This window comes from Carcharodon carcharias, chromosome 2, assembly GCF_017639515.1.
Source record: "Carcharodon carcharias isolate sCarCar2 chromosome 2, sCarCar2.pri, whole genome shotgun sequence".
In the NCBI taxonomy this organism is placed as follows: domain Eukaryota; kingdom Metazoa; phylum Chordata; class Chondrichthyes; order Lamniformes; family Lamnidae; genus Carcharodon; species Carcharodon carcharias.
Genome location: NC_054468.1, coordinates 201,016,557 through 201,036,717, shown reverse-complemented (window position 1 = coordinate 201,036,717; position 20,161 = coordinate 201,016,557). Strand labels below are relative to the sequence as shown.

The following is a 20,161-nucleotide window of genomic DNA, read 5'->3' as shown; positions in this document are numbered from 1 at the left end:
AAGCATACTGGAAAACAGCTTTAAAAAGGGTGGTATCTCCCTCTGAAAAAGAATCGGTTAACATCTAGTTTGTAACAATAGAATAGGTAATGATTCTAAAAGCAGCTGTATCTCTGACGCGCTTTTTTTTAAGGAATGTATCTTGCAAATTGTATTCTAGCTTTTTACCAGTGTCGCTGTTACTCTGTTTTAAATCTCAGCGCTGCTCGGAATAGATGAGGTCACTTTATTGTCACATGATATCTGCAGCAGTGATACAATGACTCTCTGGATTTGTGCTATGGGAAGCACTCGCCCTAGCGCTCTCCTCGTTGGCTAACGGCAGCCGATTCTTGCTGCTCAGTGGTGGAGAGGGCTGTCAATCAGCCAGCGTCCCCACCCACCCACCTCCTTGCCCAGGCTAAGTTCGGCTGCTTGTACAATGCAGCTGGAGTGTGGCCAGTGGACGGTGGGCAGGGGGAAAGAAGACACAGAGGGGAACCAGGGACACAAAAAAAAGTAACTGGGGCATGGAGTTTTAAATATTGACACTCAGATCGATTGCTGCATGTGGATGGAAATCCAGATGTGTCAAAGTCTCCTGTTTTAGCACAACTGAGTGCGGGCAGCAAATAAGCTCCCTATTTGTGCATGTTGTCAGAGAGCCTGTCCTCTTGACACATTTAGATCAATCGGAGAGGAAAGTCGCTGCCAGTTTCGTTTTTTTAAAGAAAAATTGTTGTTAAAACGGTCTTTTGTTTTTGTTAACTGGGGGAATGCAGTTGTTTGAGAAGCACAGGACGGGTTGAACATGTGGAAAATGGCACCTTTGGCACGTCCTGGTGGAAAGGTGATTCAGAGGCAATGAAGCTGCCCGCACCATGGCCAATGGAACGGGTCCGAGGAGTATGTTAAAGTGCGTGGTGATCGGAGACGGAGCGGTGGGCAAAACTTGTTTGCTGATGAGCTACGCGAACGATGCTTTTCCAGAGGAATATGTGCCAACTGTGTTCGACCATTATGCGGGTAACATTTTTAATATAAGATATATATATTATATATCATGTATATTGTTTGATTTTGTTTTTAATTTGGAGAAGTTTTAATTTTTGTTTTCAAATTCATCCCAGCTCATAAAGCTGAACGCGAACTTTTGGGAAAGTTTCAGTAAAGTTTCATTGTCTGGCTCAAGTCTTTTTCAATCAGACGTCTGCCTTTTGGATAAATGTTTCACCCGCTATTAATTAAAAACATTTGCTACATTATTCTGCCAGTTACTGTAGTATTTCCATGTAACTAGTAAAATACATCTTCTTTTCCTGTTTGGACAGTCACTGTCACCGTGGGAGGTAAACAGTATCTCCTTGGACTTTATGACACTGCAGGACAGGTGAGTTGAGATTGTATTTTTTTTAACATCTTTCAAGAAAAGGGAACTAGTTTAAAATTTTCTTACGCATGCTGTGGGATGTATGTGTTTTAGTATGGGGAAGTTTCGCAGTCTCTGCCTCATAGAATGTGACACAGGATTTGTTTCCATACTCTTGGGTAAGAATGTCTCTTTCTATTTTCTTCGAGCTGAATTCCCTGGGGAGGCGTTTTGTGCAAGTTGTGATATAAAGAGTCAATGGCCCAAACATTCAAGCCCACAGTGCTTGCTGTTAACTGTGCCTAAACCTCCAATCCCCTAACCCCAGCAGTTTGTGGTGAGGAAGAGATAGGGTCATGAGTTGTGAATTACAGTTTCCCCTGCAAAACTGGAACCCACCATCAACCTCCCCAAGAGTCTCAAGAAAGTGCTGGATTTCTGCCATAAATATTAATTGAACTCAGCACAGAAAGTTACGGCTGGTATTTCCAATGTAAGGACATTTTATTAACAAGATTTATGTATCTGCAATTCCACACACGTTTAAATGTCCAGAAAGGAAACAGTTAAAACTGTGGCATCTCACCCCTGGAGCTAGTAAATTGTTTGTAGAGGTTTTTTTAAAAAAACAATTTTTTCTTTCTTTCCTTTCCTTTGCCTCTTTTATTCTCACTCCTAATCTAATCTTCCTTTCCCTCTTTCTTCCTCATCCTAATTTGACTTTAATCTACCCTATTTCTTTCTCTATCCTTTACTCGGTTTCGTTCTCTATCCTTAAATTTCATTAGTTAAGAAGGTGGGCTATAGATTCCCATCATGCACCATCACCCATGAATGATTTGCAATTTCCGCAATTTGCAGCTGAAGAACTTTTTGGGCTGAAGGGTAATGGGGAAAAGACCCTTTGACAATAAGGTAGCTAATTTTTCAAATGGTTATCATATGCTGGTTTGCTAAAGATGGGCCAAGAAAATTGAATAATGGTGAAACCAGTACCCCCTAAATCAGCAAGATATTGGGATTTGAAAAATATATGTTTTTAGATTTGTGTGTATCTTGTTTAATGAGCGAAGAAACCTTGATTTATTTTACTCTGTGTGAGCTGCATTGTGTTATGGATAGATATTGTTAACATTTGTCCTCTATTGAATTCTTATTAATAGATTAATGCTTTGGGTAGAAAATTATAGTTTATGTGGAAAAATTTAAACGGTTATGTTTGAAAATTTATGCAAAATTGCATACTTGGGTTTAAAGTGAATAAAACTGCACAGATAAATTGCTGGCAATTCAGTTATGTATTTGACCATGTGAACATTTATATGATCAAACAATACTTCTTTTTATCAAGTATGTGATAGTTTTCCTGGTATTGTTCAATTTGAGTTGAAGGACAAGCATATTTTGGCTATACTTTTCATTTTTCCCTTTTTTTGTGTATATCGATCATTCTGCCATTTTTTTGCACTAAATTTTTAAATCATCCAATAATTAATAACTGCAAACTTTGTGCCTTTAAAAATGTATTAAAAAAATTAAATTAAGTACTTTGACTTCTGAAGAGCATAATCTGCATAAACATAACCTTATAAGAGGTTTTCAGAATAGTGGCTATCTGGTAGTCAGTCATCCATCGTAACACTCCAATCAAATAGATATGGAGTTAAAATTTTCAGACGGTGATGCTAATTTTGGTTGTTAAACTGCTCAAGAAATCTTTTAAACTTCTGATTATATTCTTTTTTAGTAGGCACAACTCTAGATAAGCCTAATAAACATGACCTTTTCAAATTAAAATGCTGCATTTTGCTTAGCTAGAAAGGTTAACGTTGAAGGCACTTCCTGTTATGCTTACTTAAGTACTTCCTTGAGTGATCAGTGGAAGCTGATTAATAAAGAACCCCTTTTCCAAAAAAAAGTTACAAACTAAATTTGAAGGTGTAATACTTAAATATGTGAAGTAAATTTTAGTTACGCTACTCTAGACCCATCATGTTTTGATGTTCATTTCTGATGTGTGGACATATGTTAGTTATGATAGTGACTACAGGTTGTGTGTCTGCTCAGAAGCTAAAGGTTCTGTATGAGAATCCTGCTTATTACTTTCTTATCCCTCACCATCAGTACTGAAGGAAGACTGGGTTCACTTGTAATCTAATTGATTTGCTTTGCTGAAGTTTGAATTGATTGGCAACAACTTGCATTTTAAAATATTACATTTTTAAAGGAATGGGGAACAAAATGTCAGAACAATCCAATAAAATTGAATTGGTGAAGTCAAAAATGTGACTGTAATAGGGTGACTGGATGCCCTGGTTTTGGTGGTGCCGTCTCAGATTTTCATTAAACTCCTAGTGTCCCGACGATTTCCTCAAAACAGTTGAAATCTCTTGGTTTTCAGCTTTCCCATTTATTCTGCAGGAGCAGAATGTGTTCGAATTGAATAGCTCTATTTAGGTATGTGCATGCATCCTGGATTTGCTGCTTTGCCCTGCAGTCGGCACAATTTGTCTGCCGCTTGGCTCCATAGTGTGACATTACATTTCAGGAGAACGTGTGGAAAGCACTTTGGGTGAATTGGGCAGAAAATAGGCAACAGATAGACGGGAGGGGCCTATCCAAGTTGTTTGCATTCACACAGCGTGGTTTCCTCAGGGTTTGGTGGGGAATTGACTTTGAAAAGAAGAAAACTTACTGATTTGTAGCCACTTCACTTCTTTCCAGTAGTACTATGATAAAAATGGAGAAGTTGCTGCATCTGAGGAGCTGCAAAGGGAAATCTGTTCGTGTTGTGAGGTAGCATTATCTTGGGGAGTCCCTGTTTGGACTTTTGAAAATCCCGTCACCCTAGATTCTGACAACTAAGGTGACAGCTGAAAATGGGCTTATTACTAAAACTTAGCATTTTTAATAGGGGTGTCCAGCCCTCCAACTGTGAAAAAACTTGATTTTAAAAATGACTTCTTTAAAAAAACTATATGGAACCAATTAATAGTTTCATTTATGTATATGTGAGTTTCTTAGTGAATTAATATTGTTGTTTTGAGAAAACTTATAACATGTGTCTATGTGCCGAAGGAAGGGAGCCCAATTTAAAGTGCCTTCCCTAACCAGCAAATTTGGTGGAATCTTGCAATTTTGACCAGAGGTGTGGTCACTCCTGTGGGTAGTGTCAGATCCAGGTGAATTGAATCTTGAACGAGCATAAAACTTGGGGCAAAACACGAACATAAGTGGTTTTGGGAGTAACTCCTATTTAAAATTCTCCAATCTTTTGCATTGGTCTGGCTGAATCCATCTGAATTGCGCTGATGTTACTTGAGTAAACTAACGGAAATTGTACCCACGATGTTTAAAAAAGCTTTCTAACTTATAAGAGAGAAAATTGGAATTGTTGTAGCATTCATTGCAAGAGAATGTTTCCTGCTGAAACTGGATTCTGACCTACCAACATCTGCAGAAAGCATGGTCTCAGCTAGTATGGGTCTGGCTAATATAGTTGTTTGTGTGTGGGGTGGTGATGGGGGCGGGGGGGGGGGGGGGGGGGGTGGGGGGGGGGGGTGGTCACAGTGCTTTTTTAATTTTTATTATATATTAGTAGCCATACCTTAGTGTTACTATCTGAACAAAGGAAACGCTTGGGAGTGTTTCTGTATTTCTTTTTCTGAAGAAGCTGTACTTAAACATTCTACTCTTGATAGTAATTTATATTCCTACTAACTTCAAAAATAAGACTACTGAATAAGCTTGAAAATTTTACATCTTGGGTTTGAGATCAATAAAGACCTTCCTATCCACCCTTGTTTTCTTTTGTAAAATACTTTTTAAACACTACTTCACTTAGGATTTTCTTTCTCTAGCTATCAATGTATTGACATTTTGATATTTGTTGGAATGCAACCACATGCTCCCCATCTATTTTTGTGTCAGGCAGATGGTTTTGATTGACTTACCCTGCCGTGATTAAGAGTATGAGCATGAAAGCAACAGATGGTCAATTACTTTACAATTGGTAACCTAACAATTTTAAATTCATATATTCTGCTGCAGATTTTTTTCCTAAAGCTAAAAAAGATTATTAAACTGATCATTTCTATATTAGACAATGTTTGTATATGCTTTTAACATTTATGCATTATGTTTCAGAGCAGCCTTATCCCTATAAATATAAGGTTTTATTTTTCACCACTTTCCCAGGTTAAGTCTCTGAGAGGGGTTTTAAATATCTTTCTTTGATAGTACAGCTTGTGCTTAGAGAGCTTTTAATTTTCAGTGTAGCCTTTTAAGTAATTAAATGTACCTTTTTAAATTTTTCTTAACTTTGCATGAAAATTTAACAGCAATTCCAAGCAAATACACAACAACTGCAGTTCTGGATGTTTTGAATTATGTAACATCTAAATTACATGTTTAAATATGCTTTAGTACATTCCAGTTGCAATGGTTTCAATTGCTTGTCAAAATTTTGAAGTTATGAGTTGAGACTCACTTTGCTCCAGCAGTTTCCACTCTCAGATACCTTAGTGTATAGTGTAAATGAATTGAACAGATGCCCCTTAAGGAAAATTCATACTTGATTTGTCCTTCTCCCCCTCCTCTCTTTCCCCTGCTCCCCTTCAGCATTAGTTAGATGCAAAAACAGAAACTGTCACATCACATCCATGGTTGTTCCATTGACATAAACCATTCCTCTGCATAATCATTTCTCCAATCCAAATAATTAATATTAAGCTACCTCTTGATTGGTTAGGACAAATCTTGATTAACTGGTAATTTTGGCAATATCAGTTTTATCTGAGTGGAAGAATTTGAGTATTCATAAAATAAAAATTGAAAATTATACAAGTGAGTTACTGCAGTTTTATATCTAGCCTGTCAAGGTGAATGGGCTGTGTACAAAGTATTTTAAAGAATATTAATGCATTGTATTCACATTAAACAGAATTGAAGATATTTAAGGTGTATAGAATTTAAGATATTTAAGGTGTATTTATTGTATAGGTTTTTAATATCACTTATTTTATATCTAAAAGTTTTGTTTGGCAGTCTAAGAATAAATCTTTAAGGATATATACTTTAGTCTATAGAGTCATAGTACAATGGCCTTTGATTTTGTCTAGCCAAATTAATTTTACAAAAAAAAACTAATTGCATAATATTTCTACTGTCTTCAGTGATTTATGTAATGCAGCACGAGCAGTTTTTATTATGGTTCAGTATCCAACTTATGAAAAGTGGTTTAATGAGCTTAAATCATTTCAGCCCAATCCCATACAAAAAAGGCATAATAATGCTAAAAATAACCCTTTTAGATTTTGTTCTCAACACATACAACCTCCAACCATTTTTAGTGGGGGGAGAGAGGCTGTATTGTATAATTCCAAATAGCTCTATTCTTGGCTCCAAGCTATTAAACTAGAGAAAGATGGTTTGCTGGCTGCCCCAATGGCACAAGTTGTGCCTCAGTATTGGCTTTGTTAATGTTCTTGTTTTGTTTTTCTCTCTACTTGGATTTATGTATCTCAATTCAGCTGAGCAGGTTGTGCTCCAAGAATATTGTCAATACATGCAATGCTTTTTATAAGGGTCTTGCCTTCGGATTTTTCTTCCAGCTAGCGGTGGAACTCAACTCGAGGTCCCAGCTAAAAACTGGAATCCAGGAGTTGGGTTATTGTGCCAGTATGTCAAACCACAGAGCCAAACTCAAGTGGCATGAAAGAGCTCACTGGGTAGTACTATTAAAACTTTGATTAGTCAAAATATGCAGTTTGTACCTGTTCACCTGCATAAGAAATAACTAATATATTGTAAGGCCAAACACATAGCTTTTGAAACAGAAGTGAGTCTGTATTACTGTAATTTCCATTATTTCATGTATTTGACCTTACTCACACATTTCACACCAGTATGTATCTATGTGTGTATTTGCATTTCTCATTATGAAAAATGGATCTAACTGAAAGTATATGACTAGAAGAATGAATGCACAATGTTTGTAACTTTTTTATTTATCCTGCAAAATATCCCAAATCCCTTATTGTGAAGCAAGAGTATCTCATGACAGTGGAAAGTGTTAGAAGCACATAACACAAAGGTCAGTCCATATCGTAAAGGGAAAAAAAGGATATTGAGTATTTACCCTTCTGAGGAAGGAACAGTACCTGAAACATTAACCTAACTTTTTCTTTTTAAGATATAGATGGAGATGCTCTGTATTTCCAGCACTTCCTGTTTTTATTTCTACTTTTTTTTAACATTTACAAATACTTGGCTTTCTTAGGAAGATTATGATCGTCTGAGACCTTTGTCTTATCCTATGACTGATGTCTTCCTGATCTGCTTCTCGGTCGTGAATCCAGCCTCATTTCAGAACGTAAGGGAAGAGTGGGTGCCTGAACTTAAAGAATATGCACCAAATGTTCCATTCCTATTAGTTGGAACACAGGTACATCTATTTTGCAACTTAAATAACTTGTCCTGCCAACATTGTCCAATGTGTCTACAGTTTAAAAATAGTAACTAACAGCTAACTTTGTTATACTGAGATCAGTGGTTATTTTTTATCTTTACAACTTAGACCTTCCATTCCCTTCCCTGAGTTTGTTACCCAGATGTTGTATTGCCTTTTCTTAACAGCTCTGACTTCCCAAACAGATGTTTCTGGTTTGCTGACTGGGATAACTTGAAATCACTTGGCACAGGAGGGATAAAGTTTGTTAGATGTAGTGGGAAGGGCAGTTACTTTAGCCTGTGTTTCCCACGTTACTTACCTCGCTGAGTTGCCCTGCTGCAACTTTGCATTAGTTAAACACGAAACAGCATTTGTTACAGTTGGCCTACAGCCTGGACAGCTCAACATTGTCAGATCAAAGAGATTTTGGGGGGAGAATGAAAGAGAAGAAATGGGCAGCCTGAACTCTTACACTAGAACTCTTGAGCATTATTATTGGAGAGAAAAGAAAAAAGCACAAACTTGATGTGGTCTTCATATCATCCTTATTTTACCAATAACAAGAATTTGGTGCAGAATTGTGTGTTGTAAAATGGTATTAATTACTTAATAAATGCTCCAGATTATCTTTAAATCATGTGACTCAGACATAGGCTGATTAATATAACAAATCCGTAAACTAATAGATAAGTCTTCAACCGCAACCTTAGCTGTAGATTTTTTTTGCTGGAGTTAACTCAATGGAGTCTGCAGCCACCCCATTAAGGGGTACCCTTTGTCCCCGGAAGTCCATCACTGACCTGTGGCATGGGCTGGAACAGCTGGGGCAGCTGTGAATGCCTCAGGATGAAAGCATCATGGCAGCTGCCTGGAAAACATCCACATACGTACAGGAAGGCCTTTTGGTCACACACCACCTGGACGTTGATTGAGTGAAAACATTTCCTGTTCACAAAGGTTTCCTGCTGCTGAATTGGTCACCTTATAGCCACATATGTACAGTCGACCATTCCTTGAACTCATGGGAAGTTAGTTATGTCGGCAAAGACCCTCACCGTCTCCGTCTGTGTGTGTATTTATGTAACATCATGTCTGTTGCAAAGTTGATAAGATACCTTACCCAAGCAGAGAGTGCATCTGTGATGGCGGAGATGTAGCAAGTGGGCAGCTGATTGGTAAATGCCGCATAGGTGTGTGGCAGACTCCTGGAAAAAACCAGCCACGTGGAAATTGAGGGTCACAGTAACCTTCAGTGCAACTAGCAGGGTTTGCGGATCAGTCGAATGTGACACAAGATCTCGCTCCACCACGGCACATATTTCCAATCATTTCTCTTGAGACTCGCAGCCTTCGACAGCACTGGGTTTTGGTCATGTTGGGATAGGATTTCTTAAGACAGTAGCCCCTTGTCTCAGGATAATGTCTTATGCTCCTCCTCCTCTTCTTTCTTGCTGTGCTTTGTGTTGGCTCGTTATCTCCTGGCTGTGGCTGCCTGCCACTTTGCCTCCATGGCCCATACATGGAACGGTGCCATGCCCATTTTTTCCATCACTTTTGGTCAATGCACACTCTTCCCCCAGCAAGCCTGGCAGTCTTTCCTGCCTTGCACCTGGCTGCCCGAGGCAAGGGATTACCCTGATGGGCCACAGAGATATGCCCTTCCAATTCCACAAGCCCCATCCCTTGGGGTCAGCCACAAACCTGTATCTGTAATGGAAAGCCTTCTGTGGTCACATTCCCTGTGCTCTGCACAAGGAAAAGACACCTTTCTGGAGGCCTTCAGAAGCTTTTATGATTTGTTAATAAAATCATGAATCATACAATGCTAAATTAAACAAGGCTTTTAAGTGCCAGAGTGGGGTGCATTTTTGTTTAGAAATTACGGGCTGAATTTTATAAGCCACTTGCTGGGGGAAAACAGGCTGGTGGACCTGTAAGTTAGGGTGCCATGCCATTTCATGTGCCAATTTTACAGGCGGCGGGGAAGGCATCAGGTAGATCAATTGAGGCCCTTAACTGTGCAATTAATGCCCAATTAACAGCCTCATCCTGCCGCCACTCCGATTTAACGATATAGAGGGGGTGGGGGGGCGGGGTTGGGGGAGGTGCAGGTGCACCCAAAGTGTAGCTCAGCGGGTTAAGCCTTGTGGGCTGCTAGTAATTGAAAGGGGCTGGTGCCTCCTTCTCAGCCCCATGCCACTTGAAGGCTCCTTCCCCCCTCAATCACCTCCCATGTCCATCCTTCCCCCACCCTGTCCAACATGCCCCTCAAACCACCTCGCCGGGGCCTGCCAAACCAGCTCTGGCAAGACCCTGGACTTACCAGGGTTTGGGGACATTCATGCTTCCTCTCCCTCCCGGGCCTCCTGCCCTTCAATCATGGTGTGGCGCAGAGTTGCTAGCTTCCGATTGGCCGGTAGCTCTGAGGTGGGACTTCCTCCTGGAGATAGACAGAAGTCCCTTCTCATTAAAGGGCCATTGCCCAAAAAATGAAAGTGGAGCAAGCTGACTAAACAGAGGCGGGCTCATCTCCAAAATTATCAGTGGGTGCAGGAAGCCCACCCTCAGCATATAATCCAGCCCAATATTTCTACCTGCAGTACTTTTTAAACATGATAGTGATAATTATTTGCAGGAATGTGAAGAGTTTTGTGTTGCATCAGTTTCACAGAATATCAGATTCAATCACAAGTTTAGAAACACAGATGTCTATTTATCACAGTGACAGGAATCTTTTTTCACTTATAAATGGTGCTAGTGAATATATTTCTGTCAAAATATAGTCTCTAATTTGGCCAAATCAAAAATGAACATCAACACGTTTTAGTAATGAAGGCCTGTGGAAGTTTCATTGATAAATTTTGTGCTTGGGTAATTTCTGTGATGTTACTAATGACAATTTATAATGAACCCGTCAAGTGCTTATAGAATGGTCTAAGGTATTGTTTTTGGTGGAGAAGCAATCCTGGTTCACTTTTCCTTGCAATTTTTATCATTCCAACTCTCCTACCTCCGCTATGTAATTCTATGCTTCATTTACTTTTGAGATTTGCCCTTTGTTTGGGAATGATGTATGAGAAAATATTGTGGGGTGGGGGATGGGGCAGGTGGCGTTGGAAGAGTTGAATACATGAATGAATTAAATAAACTGCCTATAAAGTAGTGTTTTGATGTTTAAACTGATTCTAAGAGTACAATACTCTGGAAACTGTTGCCTAGCTAATTGGACCTCCGCATTATAATTAACTATCTTCTAATGTAGTTTGTGCATACACATTTGAGGTATTTGAGATTTTGATCAATTGGACATTGGACAATCAAAGGCAATGCATTTTGCCTAAACATCCACAGAAATCTATTCTTCAAAGAGCATTGCTGTGCTCCCAAACACTAAATAACGATTGTTTTTTGTTTAGTGCTTGTTTTTATCATTTTCCAAAGAATAAGATATATGTTTTTGATGGGCAAACTGGCTTAAAATGTTCAATTCGAAAGGGTGCTTATGAGTTAAAGCAGAAGGCAAGTTTAGGAGAAAAAATTTCAATGTTAAGTACCCCAATATATATTTCCAAAAAATTCTTCCCATCTTTTTGAGTGAGTTGCAGTTTCCTGAGCTCTGAAGAAAATTGTCACCTTAAGTTTTCAGCCTGTTGTAGTGCTGGTCGGTTGTTATCTACTGGCAGCCACATCAATTCTGTGGCTTCATAAGGTCCGACACCAATGGGTATTCTTTTACAATCTATGCACTATGATCTTACTGGGAAAAATACAGGTTCACTGAATTTTAAAATGCAAAGACACACTGTGACATTTACATGACTCGATGGTGAGTTAAAGGAAATGTGGGTATATATACAAACACATTATATCTTAAAATCAAAAAAATTCTTATAGCAGTTCATATTAAATTCTATTATCTGGCTGTTGAAAATTGTACAATACTTCCATCAGGCTCAAAATAACACCAGCTCCTCCATCTTGCCATATGGATTGAACCCTAAGAAATATCTGGGCACCAGTAACATGACCAGATCAATAATGTAACAAAACATAAGGTATGATGACAGGAGATCAAGATGGTGAACCTTGATCATGGTAATGGAAGAAAATTGTCTAGCTGGTGTGACCTGACTGTGGAAGCTGTCAATCCATACCTATAGTCAAAGTTCAAATATTCACAAAGTAAGAAACGTCCTAGTATTTAAAAGACTGGAATATATTTAAAGATGAAATAAAATGTAACCAATTTTAGATTGGATTATAATTGAGTATTGTACGTGTACATGCATAAAGAGACTAATTTTCTGTTGCTACTACACAATTTTAAAATTCAAATGTGCTCTAATTTTTCTTTAATGATGCAAATTTGTTACATGTTCAGTAGCGCTTGCTTTACTGTGATCTGTTTTGCTGATTAATGTGCTCTGATGTGAGTCACTGAATGTCTCTTTTGAAAACACAACTGAGAAATTACCATGTGGTGAATGGGACATCATCTAATATTTCATGTCACAGAATGTTTAGGCCTTGCCTATTGACCTTTTTTTAAATGTTCCCATTTGGTTTGGAAAGAAACAAGAAGACTTATATCAGTATCAAACTTTGATATGAACTTTTCATTTCAGTAACTTAATTTTTTAAAGATCTGCTTTCTATAGATGGGCATTCTGGAACCATGTGTGCTTTGCTTATATCTGTAAACAGACCTCTTCTCCATAAATTTAGAAAGGTCCTTAATATTTAACCCAGTTTCATAAATGCCTTCCTTTCATTAGATACTGGGCTGTATTTGGAAGTAGACATTCTGGGCACTGTTCATATGTCTGGTTTCCAAAAATATGAGGACTTTAAAAATACTTAGGAATTTTAGAACTATTCCCTTGATTTTTCTGATCGTGTCAAATGACTCACTTGAGCCCCTTAAAATTATCGCAGTCTCTATTAAAACGTAGAGTAATGGATAATTGGAAGTGATCACAAGGCAGACATCTGACCGAAGGGTTCATAATATTTGCATGCTTGGCTTAGAATGCTTCTGAAATTTGAGATTAGATTATAACCTTGAAATCATTTGTTACCATCTTCAGAATGTATAGCGCTTCATGTTTTTATCTTCAGTCTGATGTGGGTATAGTCTTTTGAAGTCTGTCTTTGTATCGGGAACCAGATGTCTATGTGCCCTCTGTCCTTGACCATTTTCACATGACAATAAATGATTGTGACATTATTACTGCAGTTTAGAGGGAAATACCAAGCAATTTTTGTCAAGTTCATATTGTGAATTTTAATTTTGCTATGCTTAGTGCTGATTTTGTTTTGCCAAATACTACATTAATTGATTACATGTGGCATTTCATTTGTTTCCCCTTTGGCATAACTCAGAGGAGCTTCATTCGTTCTAAGTGGAGGCATGTTTGGTTGCGAGTCAAATGATTGCGAGTACAGCATGTACATTTAAAAGTGGGGAACCAGATTTCATACTCTGGTCTCTAGAGCCACATCATAATCGCCCTAAGGATCAGACTTTTTTTCATCAGACTATTTGTATCCTAAGTAAGGAAAATGCTTGTGTCATTTTAGAAAGCTTTCCTATTACATATTCACTCTCAAATTTGCATTTATTGTTTCACTCGTTCAAAACCATTTTCTATCTATTTCAATGTATTTGCTGCAATGGGCTATTCTTTCCCAAATTCTTGTGCAGGCCTAGTCTACGGAATCCCTGTAATGTGATCATCTTCCATGTGTGTAAACAAAAGCAACATGATGCAACTGCCTTATCGGAAGTTGTTTTTGTCTTTTTTTTGTTCGTGAAATTATGATTGACAGATATCACTCTGCTGACTCAATTTGTAGAAAAAAAGACTTCTTAATTATTAGATAATTCAATGTCTAAAAAAAGCATCCAGATAATTTTGTATGATACCTATGACACCAACTCAGGCTGCGATCAGAAAGCAGCACTATGATGATCCAGAATTCTATTCATATAAAATTTCAGAGATGAATTGAAAGAACAAATAAAAACAAAGACAGAGTCTGAGAAGAGACTGTTAGCTAACATAAAAATGGATCCAAAGGTCTTCTGTAGGCATACAAATAGTAAAATGGTGGTAAAGGTGGAATGGGGCTGATTAAGGACCAACAAGAGGATTTGTGCATGGATGCAAGGACCTTGGCTGAGGCATTAATTGAATACCTTGCATATGCTTTTACCAAGGAAGATGCTGCTGCTCAGGCCCTGGTGAAAGAGGAGGTAGTTTAGACTCCTGAAGGGTTTAAAATTGATAAGGTGGTGGTATTGAATAGGCCATCTGTACTTAAAGTTGATAAGGCACCAGGATAGGATGAGATGCATCCAAAGGCAATGAGGGAAGTGAGACTGGAAATTGTGGAGGCACTGACTATAAGTTTTCTGTCTTCCTTAGACTCAGGGTGGGATCAGGGGACTGCAGAATTGCAAATGTTACACTCTTGTTCAAAAAAAGGGTGAAAATATAAGTCCAACAGCTACAGGCCAGTCAGTTTACCTTCAGTGGTGGGGAACCTTTTAGAAATTATAATTTGCGACAAAATTAATAGCCATTTGGGCAAGTGCAGGTTAATTAAGGAAAGCCAACACGGATTTGTTAAGAGTAAATAGTGTTCAACTAACTTGCTCAAGTTTTTTGATAAGGTAAGAGAGGGTTGGTGAGGGTAATACTAGTGACATCCAAAAGGCATTTGATAAAGTGCCGCACAACAGCCTTGTGAGCAAAGTTAGAGCTTATGGAATAAAAGGACAGTAGCAATATGGATAGAAATTGGTTGAGTGACAGGAAACAAAGAGTAATGGTGAACGTTTGCTTTTCGAATTGGTGGAAGGTTTATAGTGGAGGTCCCCAGGGATCAATGTTAGGACCCCTGCTTTTCCTGATATATTTATAACCTAGACCTTGATGTACAGGGCACAATTTCAAAATTTGTGGATGAGACAAAACTTGGAAGTATTGTGAGCCATGAGGAAGATAGTGTAGAACTTCAAAAGGACAGACAGGTTCATGGAATGGGTGGACATGTGGAAGATAAAAGTTAATGCAGAGAAGTGTGAAGTGATTCATTTTGGTAGGAGGAATGCAGAGAGATATATAAAGGGTACAATTCAAATGGGGCTACAGGAATAGAGGGACCTGGGTGTATTATGTGCATAAATTATTGAATGTGACAGGGCATGTTGAGAGTGTGGTTAATAAAGCATACAACATCCTGGGTTTTATCAATAGAAGCACAGACTACAAAAGTAAGGAAGTTATATTAAACTTGTGTAAAACACTGGTTTGGTCTCACAAAGTATTGCATCAGTTCTGGGCACCACGCTTTGGGAAGGATGTGAAGGCTTCAGAGAGGATGCAGAAAAGATTCACAAGAATGGTTCCAGGGATGAGAAACTTCAGTTATGTAGAAAGATTGGAGAAGTTAGAATCGATCTCCTTGGAGAAGGTGGAGGAGATTTGATAGAAGTATTGAAAATCATCAGGGGTCTGGACATAGTAGATAGGAAGAAACTGTTCCCATCAGTAGAAGGATCAAGAACCAGAGGGCACACATTTAAGGTAAATGTCAAAAGAAGCAATAGTGACATGAGGAAAAACTTTCATGCAGCAACAGGTTAAGCTCTGGAATACACTGCCTGAGAGCATGGAGGAGATGGGGTCAATTGATGCTTTCAAAAAGGGAATTGGATCATTATCTGGAAAGGACGAGTTTGCAAGGCTATGGGGAAAAGGCAGGGACATATCACTAGGTGAGCTGCTCCTTCAGAGGGTCAGCACAGGCACGATGGGCCGAATGACTTCCTTCTGTGCTGTAACCATTCTACGGTCAGGTTTTCCAAACTTGCCTGAGGTGGGAACAGAAAACTGAGACAGCCAAAAGTCCACTGACTTTCGATGGGACTGGGAAATCCCACCCTATGATTCTAAACATGTCTGAACATGCTGTCAAGAAATGCATTTTGGGACACTGTACCATATTGCAATATACTGAATTACAGCAAATTTGAACAAATGCATTCCACTATTCTCTTAAAAAGCAAACTACTGTGGATGCTGGAGATCTGAAATAAAAACAGAAAATGCTGGAAAAACACAGCAGGTCTGGCAGCATCTGTGGAAGGAGAAAGAGTTAATGTTTCAAGTCCATATGACTTCTTCAGAGCTCTGAAGAAAGGTCAGACGGACATGAAACATTAACTCTTGTTCTCTGAGTTCTCTGTTTTTATTCCACACTCCCATTAGTTTTTTTGCACACTAGGGGCAATAATTGTGTTCAGGAACTGAATGTTTTGCTCTGACAGAATAAAGTAGCTTCCATCATGCTGTATACCAATAACTGCAATACTGCAAAACAAAAATTCAATGTCATTTTCTTGTTTCAACTCTGGTCACAATAGTGGGATGGGAAAAAATAATTCAGGAAGATGGGTACTCTTGAGTTCTAGTAATTTATACCTTGATGAGCCAAATGCCAATGTCACCTAATTGGGTTAGTCCCAGTGAGAATTGGTGCCAAATTATCCTGTGCTTGTAAGTTCTGGGTGCTGGCTACTAAAACTGATCTTAATGGAAGTCGGACAGTGTTGGATTTGCACCCAAGGGCCATGAATGAAGGACAGCATTTGAACCCATTGCACCAAACGCACTTCAAAGGGAGCTTCAGAATATTGTTTTTTAGCAAAAGCTCAGTTGTTTGAAATATCTGCAAAAAATCTTTCAAATTTATCTGAAATTCATATTCTGTATGGATTGTTTTGCAGATTGACCTTCGTGATGACCCAAGAACTTTAACTAGACTAAATACCTTGAAGGAAAAGCCTGTGACTACAGAGCAAGGGGAGAAGTTGGCAAAGGGGGTACAGTGTTTCACTTAAGATTAATATTTGGTATTAAACAGCGTGTTTCTTTCTGGACTGGAAAAGCTTACCACTGGAGCATGTCTAAACTTGCTCAGTTCTGAAAGATCAAAACTTTACATGATCTGAAGCCCTGGCTTTTCCCTCCATACAGAGCAGTTTTATTTCTCAATGTTAGAAGAGCCTTTACCACAATTATCTCTCTTAAGGAATGCCAAAATATTTGAATATCAATTGAGTTTTTTAAAAAAAAAGCTATTTTCATCAAAACCACAAAGGTTCAAAGCCTGGTGGATGGCTTATTAATGAGGGCGTGGTGGCTGAGGTAAGGGCTCTCATTACTCAGTTATCATCACAGTGGCTATTTATACTGCCAAGTCTGCACTATAGTATGAACCTAAGACTGGTGTTTATTAATGCAAACAGGTTATTTAACTTGGCCAAATCAGCAGTTAGTTTGCAGACCACTGAGCAGTAGGTGCCTGAGTAACTGAAGGAGCCAGTACAGTTGCAGCAAAGCCAAATCTACCAAATTTATGGGTATGTTCAAGGTTGGCCTTAGATATAGAGTGCTGCAAGAGTCAGTTCCAGTTTTAAATCTTCATTGTGTACTTGTTCAACCCAATAGCTGTGAGCAATTATCTTAAGTAACTGGAGAACCATTGACACTTTTGCTTTTCCTCATCTTCTCCCACTTCCCTAGGGTCAGTTTGCTTTCCTCTTGGGAGGTGTTGCCAACATAGGCTCTGACCTAGCTGAAGATGGCCATAACTGTATTGGCCTTCTATTGGATGCCTTATCGACTGGTACAATCACCCAAGGAACAAGAGGCATCTGCTGATAACAAGTGCCCTGACAGCTGATCCTGGCTATGAAAGCAAAACAACTGGCTTGCACATTCTCTGCTAGTTTAAGGACAATTTTTGGCTGCTTGCTGTGCCCCATCTGGCCAAACTTTATACCCTACAGTTTGAGAATTACTCCTTTATGTCCACAAAATAGCCACTTGGAAAAGCTACTGGAGAATAAGTTAGTGCTTTTAGAAAAAGCAGAAAGGAAGCAAGAATAATACGGAAAGTATAGTGGTTTTGATTAAAATATAAAGATCCAGGTTTTACATTCAGGTATTTTTTTTTTAATTTAACATTTGACAAATGAAACAACTTTAAACTTTATATTTTTGTACTTTTCTTTTTGGAATTGCAAGATTTTACAAAATGTAACTCCATTCCCTTTTGTCCATCTGGCAGATTGGAGCATATTGCTATGTGGAGTGTTCAGCATTAACACAGAAAGGACTGAAGACTGTCTTTGATGAAGCCATAATAGCTATTCTAACTCCAAAGAAAAATGTTTTGAAAAAAAGACTTGGATCAAGATGTATAAACTGCTGTATGATCACATGAGAGTGAGGATACAGAAAAAAGCTGATCCAGCCCACTGTGAAAAACCCTCCAGCAACTATAAAATAGTGCTTGTATTACATATAATGAGTGTGCATTGCAGCTAAAGATGAAAGTAATCTAGATTCATCATCAACCGCACAAGTTTTGTACTGGAAAAAAAAATAGCAAATTGATGTCATATGGAGGAATTTATTTCCCTGGAAAGTACAATGTTAAGATTCTCAGGGGTTGTTTCACTTGCAAAAGCTACAATTTTTTCCTCATTTTAATTTAGGAAGCAAATCATCTGAGGCATGCAACAAACTGTTCTGGAACACAAGTGTTCAAGAAAAGTAAACATTTTTATTCTACAAAATATAGCCTTGGAGAGATGCCAAATACCCACATGTGGTTCTGCACAGTTCAGAATGGAGTTGGTTTAACCAAACACATTACAGCATTCTCAACAACTGCTGAAATCATCTGCATTTGTACGTGAGGTGTTTCTTGTGCCAGTATATCCATAATGGTGCGACGACAAGACTGATAGCGAATCCAAGTGTTGCTCCAAGTGTACAGGAAATTGGCCACACCTGTGAAAAGTAACAACTATAATGATGGGTTGCACATGAAGAACCTCTTAAGCACAGATTTTAAAGCAACCAAAATTAGTTTTTTTTGGGCCTAACCTGGCTATAAAAGCTTAAAGTTAAATCTGTACAGCATAGCATCAAATTTGTTCCCTATTACTGTACTTTTGTGCAAATGGGGAAAAGTTAAACTAACTTTTCGTAGTTTCATTTACACCATTTATACACGCACAGAACGTTTCTTAAATCTCATGACAATTTTCTGTAAGTTTCACCTACTCTGGCAAGTGTTATTTAAAGAATGTTAAACACTAAATTATATACCACACTTGTATTAATCAAGGTCTTTCTTGAATTTAAAATGAATATATAGGAAACACCCTCTTGTATAGAAATGTGAAACACAGCAAAATTCCTAGAGTTGCAAGCTACATCTAAAATAAAGTTCGATTCCTTCCCCCACCATCTCCCCTTTGAGTGTCCAGAAGCTGAATACCGAGGATTCAACTTTGTAATGTTGTTTGATACCAAAATAAATTTTATTATTTCAGCGTATAGTGGTGTAAAGTCATTTTACCCTGCTCAGGCCAATGAAGGAATGCTCATGGTGTTTTGCCAGTGTTGTAGGAAGAAAACTACAGAATTCAACAACATTATCAAGTGGAATAAAGCAGGTGTCATAAGCATTGGTAAGCCTGTGTAAAATTCAACAAGCTAAAGTTTGCACACTGTTCCAACTGACTGGTCTTTATCTTAAAAGATAATTTCAAAAATTAGACCACTGAAGATGACAGCGTTTGGTTTCAGGATATATACATTCCTTATTTTGTAAGACTTTTTAGTCAGTCATTAAAGTTTTGGCTGAGTGTTTCAGCAGATACACTGGTAATACCAGATTCCTGCTCCAATTTTACATTTATCATGGCAGTTCTCATCTTGAGTTTTTTTTTAAAAAAACAGCAGTTAAGAGAAAGGGATTAAATATATTATAACTGAAATACAATGTACATTCTGGACGTGACAGAATGAGAAATAAGAATACCTGGCAGGAAATAAGACTGTTATACATCTCTATCCAAACTGTATGGGGGGAAAAGTAAAATAAACAAAGCAAATTTGGTGCATTTGAAGAGTTTGAAACAAAGGAGTATTGTACTGATCCTGTTAAATTAGAAAAAGGGGAGAGGAGGAATCAAATTTATAGCTTAAGAGGATTCCAACTGAAACTTAAAGGCAAAAGAATTCCACAGGAACATTCATATGAGTACACACTTGAAAGCTTCAACTTGGAATATTAGGAGGTTACTGACAAGACTATTAGGACCAAAGAAGCCGACTGTTAACATAAAACAATTTATCAACTTCACTAGCTCCCTCAATCCCTTCTCCAGAAATACAACTAATGGGCTCATGATCCCAAATGGATTTTAAACTTAGTTCACAAGCTTGAATTAAAAAAAATGTCCTTACTCCCAACTTTAAATTTTTAAAGCTTGT

General features: G+C 38.2%; 2 protein-coding genes across 3 annotated transcripts in view; one reads left to right on the top strand and one right to left on the bottom strand.

Moving 5' to 3' along the window:
* Positions 1–399: 399 nt before the first annotated feature.
* On the top strand, positions 400–19,214 carry rhoq (ras homolog family member Q). Its single transcript, XM_041212922.1, has 5 exons — positions 400–1,005; positions 1,311–1,369; positions 7,629–7,793; positions 16,594–16,689; positions 17,940–19,214. Exons 1-5 carry the CDS (start codon positions 861–863, stop codon positions 18,093–18,095), a joined length of 621 nt encoding a protein of 206 aa, XP_041068856.1. The 5' UTR covers positions 400–860; the 3' UTR covers positions 18,096–19,214.
* The window catches only part of pigf (phosphatidylinositol glycan anchor biosynthesis, class F), a 64,689-nt gene continuing 62,792 nt past the window's right edge, over positions 18,265–20,161 (bottom strand). For both annotated transcript variants that reach the window (XM_041212904.1, XM_041212913.1), the window contains one exon: positions 18,265–18,667. In XM_041212904.1, coding sequence (XP_041068838.1) covers positions 18,554–18,667 — 114 coding nt within the window. In that variant the 3' untranslated portion in view covers positions 18,265–18,553. The remainder of the gene's footprint in view (positions 18,668–20,161) is intronic.